This window comes from Colius striatus, chromosome 29 (genome assembly GCF_028858725.1).
Source record: "Colius striatus isolate bColStr4 chromosome 29, bColStr4.1.hap1, whole genome shotgun sequence".
NCBI lineage: Eukaryota > Metazoa > Chordata > Aves > Coliiformes > Coliidae > Colius > Colius striatus.
In genome coordinates, this window is record NC_084787.1 from 1,849,146 (window position 1) to 1,855,463 (window position 6,318).

General features: G+C 57.1%; 1 protein-coding gene across 1 annotated transcript; it reads left to right on the top strand.

Moving 5' to 3' along the window:
* The first annotated feature begins 445 nt into the window (after positions 1–445).
* NHLH1 (nescient helix-loop-helix 1) lies at positions 446–847 on the top strand. The gene has a single exon (XM_010196467.2). The coding sequence runs from the start codon at positions 446–448 to the stop codon at positions 845–847; it is 402 nt and encodes a 133-aa protein (XP_010194769.2).
* Positions 848–6,318: the final 5,471 nt, after the last annotated feature.

Sequence of the window (6,318 nt, forward strand, 5' to 3'; positions counted from 1 at the left end):
GCTCCATCTCTCATGTTAAACCCCACAAGCTGGGTGATGCTGAGAGCTCCCTGTGCTTCTGTTTTCTAGAGGATGAAGGAGGAGTTGGGCTCTGACACCTGACGACTCCCAAACTGGCTGCTGCCCCGTGGCTGCAGGGAACAGCCCAAGGGCTCTGGGCTTTATTCCTTCCTCTATCTGGTTTCTATGCCTCTGTCATTGTTTCCCGTGGAAGTTCTGACCCAGCCAAGGAGTTCTCCAGGAGGAAAAGGAAAACAATTGCATGAGACTGTGTGATGAGGAGGAAGAGGAGAATAACCAGAGGCTCGCTGTGAGCCACAGACCTTCTCTTTAAAGCAGAGAGGTTTTTGCTTCCACATCGTGGCTGGGTCATTCTGTCCCTCCTGAGCTACCATATCCCTGAAGCAACCATCTGTCTGGCCATCCCTCTACACCTCTTGGCAAGATGATGCTCAATTCAGAGCAGACAGAGCTCGACTTGCCTCCGACACACTCCGAGCCCGAATCCGTCTTCAGCGACTGCGGCCGCTCGGTTGGCGCCGAGGAGGAGGCAGGAGCTGTGGCTTTGTGCCCTCAAGCCAAAGTCCCAGAGCAAAGTGAGGCCATGAAGAAAGACCTGCAGCACCTGAGCCGGGAGGAACGTCGGCGGCGACGCAGAGCCACGGCCAAGTACCGGACGGCTCACGCCACGAGGGAAAGGATCCGAGTGGAAGCTTTCAACATGGCCTTTGCCGAGCTGCGCAAGCTGCTGCCCACGTTGCCCCCCGACAAGAAGCTCTCCAAGATCGAGATCCTGCGCTTGGCCATCTGCTACATCTCCTACCTGAACCACGTGCTGGACGTCTGAGCTGCCCCGCTGCTGGCTGCTCGTCCGGCTGCCACGTCTACCCGAACGTGAGGCGAGAGCTCGAGTCGGTCTGTGAGCCGAACGCACGTGTCGTGGGCAGCTGAAGTGTTGGGCCTGTGTTCATCCCTCTGTGCAAATGGACCAAGTTCCTCCCCCCCCTCCCCTCCCCAGCTGTCTGCTCTACCCCCTGTGTTCTGTGTTTTCCCCATCACTGAGCCCCAGGTCTGTCTGTCTTTCCATCCTGCCTGAGTCAGGCTTGGACATGTGGTCCATCAGCCATCTGTCTGACCTGCTGGATCTGCTGCTCATCTTCTGCCCATCCTGCTGTGCATCCCACTGACCCTCACCCCGAGCCCACATCCATCAGTCTCTCTGGCAGGAGCCGCTGAGCCCACAGCTCTCTGTTACCTCTTTTACAGGAGCCATGAGAGAAGGATGTGAGACACTGCAGCACCAAGCAGCCCAGGGGCTTGTCTGTCTGTCTGTGCCTTGTGCCAGCAGCACGGCCAGTCTGGGCATCTTGTCTCTTTGCTGCTGTTCTGCCCCTGGCATCGTGCTGGGCACTTACAGACCCACGTCAGGACCATCCTCTCCGCAGGGGGAGCACAGCCCAAGAGCATCCTTGGGCACTGAGCAGCTCTCCTGGCTTCTCACACCTTAAAAAGGGAGCTCAGTGTGGTGCAGGTCCTGACAGGGATGACAGCTACAGGTTCCCCTTGAGAGGGAGCAGAGAGTCGTGTTCATTCACTGTGCTGCACTCCCAGGCTGCAGCAGCACCTGGGATCTCTCCAAGCCCCTCCATTGCACCTCTGCTCTCAGCACTCTGCTCCCCAGCCCTTTGCAGTAGTGTACAATGAGGGTGAAGCCCCACCTGTCCCTGAGACCTCATACCCTCCCTTCATCCCTCTTCACTCTTCCTCAGTCTCCCTTTCAGTGCTCCTGATGAAAAAGGCCAGAGTAGGGTTTCAAATGTGACACATGCCCTGGCACAGGGTGGGACACTCATCTCCACATCCCTCCTCTGCACCCAGTGCCAAGAGGCTTCACCCTGGGGTGCTGCAGGCTCTCCCCCAGTTTACCAGTATGGCACTGGTGCAGCATCACCTTTCCCAGCCTGTGCTGCACTGGGGTGAACTGCATTTTACCTGCAGCTTGCAGAGCAGAGGGGTTGCTGAGGAGAAGAAGCAGACACAGCTCCTGTGCCCAGTTTCCAGCTCTCCCCAGTCCCCTCAACATGGATCAGGGGAGGGAGTGGGGTTGAAAGGGAAAGCAGAACATGTTCTCCAGCCAGGACACACTAGGGCTGGGGGAAGCTCGTTGCCAGAGTGAATGTTTTGCCTGGTTTTATGGCTGTTCATTTGTTTTAGAGTTAATTTTGCACTGGCAGAAGCAAGAGCCCCAGCAGAGCCCAGGCAGGGGATCAGGACCATGCAGAATGATTCTATGAATGGGTTGGGGTGCTTTTCACTGAGCCTCATGGGGAGCCAGGCAGTGGCCCAGTGGACTTTGGTGTGCCAGAGATGAACCATTTCATGGTGAGAGGGTCAGTGCCATGTCCTGAGAACACCAGCAAAGCCCCAAGACCAGAGCAGGCCCAGGGGAGGTTGAGGTTGGAGCTGAGGTAGAACTGTTTCACTGAGAGGATTGTCAGCCCCTGTGCCAGGCTGCCCAGGGAGCTGGGGGAGTGCCCAGCCCTGGAGGGATCCCAAAGCTGTGGGGCTGAGGTGTTGAGGGGTCAGTGCTGGGCTGAGCAGGGCTGGGACTGCAGCAGCTTCAAGCTCTTTTCCAACCCAAAAGCTCTGATTCCGGGGGTCCCAGCAGCACCCACCCATTCTGCCCTCCAGGGTCCCCCTTCTGCTTTTTGCCCTCCTGAGCTGTTGCCCACTGCCCCTGCTGGGTGCCCAAGCCCCACCTGAGCTTCCCAGGACCTCCCAGCTCCATCCCACCTTCCCCATCTCTATCACCTCACTCCATACCTCATTTTTTCCCCCCCTCCCCATAGAAGCAGGGAGAAGGGTCACTACCTCTGACCATGGCATCCCCCAGAGCCAGGGCAGCAGCTAGACCCCAGGGCAGCTCACCCTCTCTTCCCTCCCCTCCCCTCCCCTCCTCACCTTTCCACTCCCAGCCCCTACCTCTGTGCCATGAGGATATTTATTGAATTTATTTATTGAGAAATGTTATTATTTATTTGCTGTCTCGTGCACTTTTGGGAAAGGAGAACTGGAGAGCAAGAAAAGAACAAGCAGGGCAGAAAAACCCACCCACCCCCCCCCACCTTCCCAACACCCCGTGTGAGGTTGTGCCCCAGCACTTGTTTGTCTTGGCTGTTCAAGGCTGTGCAAGGATTTGTTATTTATGAGTTCACAAGGAAGTCTGGGAGAGGGGGAAATGAATTAAACTGCCAGAAAAAGAGAGATCTTGAACTTGGAGTGCCTGCTTTGCCTTTATTTCCTCTCCTTTTCATCTTGTTTTTAACCATCTCTTTGTTGTGCTGCTCGTGCTGGGGGCTGGTTCCTCTTGCTGGTGGCTCGTTCCTCATGCAGAAGCTGATGGCCATGCCTCTGCCTGTGAAAGGAGGTGGTGGGAGGGTGGTTTTCCTCCCTGTTGCTCCAACCAAGGGACCAGGATGTATCCTTTTGGCACTTAGAGTCCTGCCAGCACCAGCTGGGCTCAGGCTTGCTCAGAGCTGTGGTCTATGCCATGTCTTTGGTTCTCCCAGTCTCGGAACATAGCTTAGGTTTGCTGGTCAAGCAGAACCCAAACAGCCCTGTCTGGTGACAGCAGAAGGACGAAGACATCTGAGCCAGACACGAGCATCAGCAAAACAAACCCCCTTCTGTCCCCTCTGGAACCCAGAGTGGCCTCTGCACACTCACCCATCACTTGGCTCTGCACCTCTGCCAGAGCCCCTGTGGTCCCCTTCTCCCTGAGACCCCTTCACCCCCAGTTTTCTTCCCCCTTCCCCAGCCCACCCCAAGCTTTGTGGGGAAGGGAGTTTGTGGCTGGGTCTCCTTTGTCTGCATTGATGTGGCTCATCCCTGGAGGCTGGCTGCAGCTGTTCCCTGACTTGCTCCAAATTTCTTCTTCTAATCAATTGGCCTCGGCTGCAGCTCAGCTCAGCTGCATCAAAGGGGAGAGAATAAACATGGGGGAGGGAGCAGGGGAAGGAAGAGGGGAGAGGCTTTGCAGCATCAAGCTATGGGGGTCACAGGAGGGGACTTTGAGGGACCTCAGGGCTCCTCTTTGTTCCAGCTCTGGGATTTCTCCCTGGTGTTCACCTCTTGGAGTGTCGCTGATGCCTGTATCTACACTCAGCTCTTCTCCCAACCTCTCCAGCACCAGCCTCTGCTCATGGGGGTCTGTGCAGGATGTTTGTCTGCATCCCAGCCCCATTTCCATCCCAATCTCATCTCCACCCCAGCTCTATCTCCATCCCATTCCCATCTCCACCCAAGCCCCATCCCATCCCATCCCATCCCCACTTCCACCCCACCCTCACCTCCATTCCAGCCCTGGCCCCTCTCTCTGGGAGCTGGGGATGGGGTTGGGGCAGCCTGAGCTCTGCAGCCACAGCTCTCAAAGCTCACCAGGGCCCGTTGTTCCTGGCTGCCAGCCCCAGCCCTGACATATGGTCCTCATTGTGCCTCACACAATGGAAATGCTTCATGCTAATTTAGATGCTGGTTCTGGCCTTGCTGTCACCTCTGACAGATTGAGTCCCTCACCCACAAGCACAAAGAGCAGACAACAGGCATCTCAGCTTCTCCTCTGCCTCCCTAAAGCATTCTCCTAGACCCTTCCCAGCAATCTCCCTCTTCCCACAGCTATTTCCATCTCCTCTCACATCTCCATCTCTCCATCCTGGAAAACACTGGTCCCAGAGCTCAGGTAGGGGAGGGAGGGTTTGTGTACACGAGGAATGTTTCCCACTGGCTTTTCAGTTGGAAAATGCCCCCAAAGGTGCAGACAAACAGACTGGCATGAAACTGCTCAGCTGCTTCTGCCCAGAGGCATTTCGGTGGCCCCGCCCCAGGGGATGCCCAGGGAGGGGATGACTGTTGACACCCTGTCACATCCCAAAAAGAAGTAGCCAGGGCACGATGTGAGAGTTTGGGATGGGTAAGGGAGAGAAACACTCCTCGTTTCAGGCTACTGCCTGCCTGTGCCCACCCCCTCCCCTCCCCCGGGGGATGTCAGGGTGGGCAGCAGCTGTGTCCCTGCGTGGCTGTGTGAGGCGGCAGTGCCATCTGCTGACTGCCCAACACGGGGCCCTGCACACTCACAGCACACCCCTGGCACCCCTCCTTCCCCAAGGCAGGGGACGCCCCCATCGCTGTCAGCCAAGCCCTGGAGCATCCCTGTCCTGTGTGAATGGACACACTGCAGCAGCCAGGTAGGGCTGGGACTGGGACTGGTGCAAGGGACAAAGACAAACGGTGTCTGTGTACAGACAAGGGACCTTCTCAAAGGTTTTAAATGCTCATTTCATGCTTGGTTTGGAGCACAGGGGTTCCCTGAGGCCACAATGATGATCAGAGATGGGTGGGCTGGGAGAGCCAGGGCCCAAAAGGGCCAATGGTCTCACTAGATAAAGAGAATATTCGATCTCTTCCTTCAAGCCATGGGGCTGGAGCCCAGGAGCCACTGGACTCCTCACACCAGTGATAAGGAGCCTGGCAGAGACCAGAGGCAGCAGCATGGTGAGAGCTGGGCATGAGGGTGAGCAATGGGACCCCTGTGTCCTCCCCACAAGCAGGGTCCTCAGCATGGGGTGCTGGGAGAGGAAGGCCATCAGCCCAGGAGGGTCTGGTGGGGTCAGCAGCAACCTGTGTAGCCCCAGGGCTTGCAGATAGGTCAGACAGATCTCTGTGGGGCTAGGTTAGATGCTGCTGCTCTTGCCCCAGGGCAGGGAGAGGCTGCTCACCTCTCACCCTGCTTTCTAGGATTCGTCATCTCCAGAGTCATCTGCCTGGAGCCTTTACTCCCTTCCCTGCAGAGCATGAAGCCCGTCCCTGATGCCTTTGGATGATGGATGGGTATTGGAGGTGTCTGGGGTCCAGTTTGTAGGGTGGTAGGGCAGCTCTTGGGCAAGCAAAAGGGTCTGGGCACTTTGCAGAGCTAGGCAGGCTCCTCTGTCCTGAGAGCAGGGTGCAGAGGGAGGGGACTGTCCCTGTAAATCACAAAGTGGAGCAAAGCAGCCCTTCCCAGATGGCAGAGAGGCTCCAGCAAACCCAGCTGGCCAGGAATGAGCTCTGAGGGCCCATTAATCACTCCCAGAGTGGGAGTGAGAAGACAGCCCAGGGCAGCTGGCTGCAGGGGGAAGGGAGAGCAGTTGGGGCTCCCACTCAGCAGTGATCCCCAAGCCCTGCTGGGTCATGAGAATCCAAACTTGGCCACAGATCCTGCACCCCCAAGGTTACACCTGAAGGCTGCTCCAGTGACTCACACAGCCCAGTGAGCCAAGTGAA

Coding starts and splice junctions, on each gene's coding strand:
- NHLH1 (XM_010196467.2), top strand. CDS start 446: ATGATGCTCAATTCAGAGCAGACAGAGCTCGACTTGCCTCCGACACAC.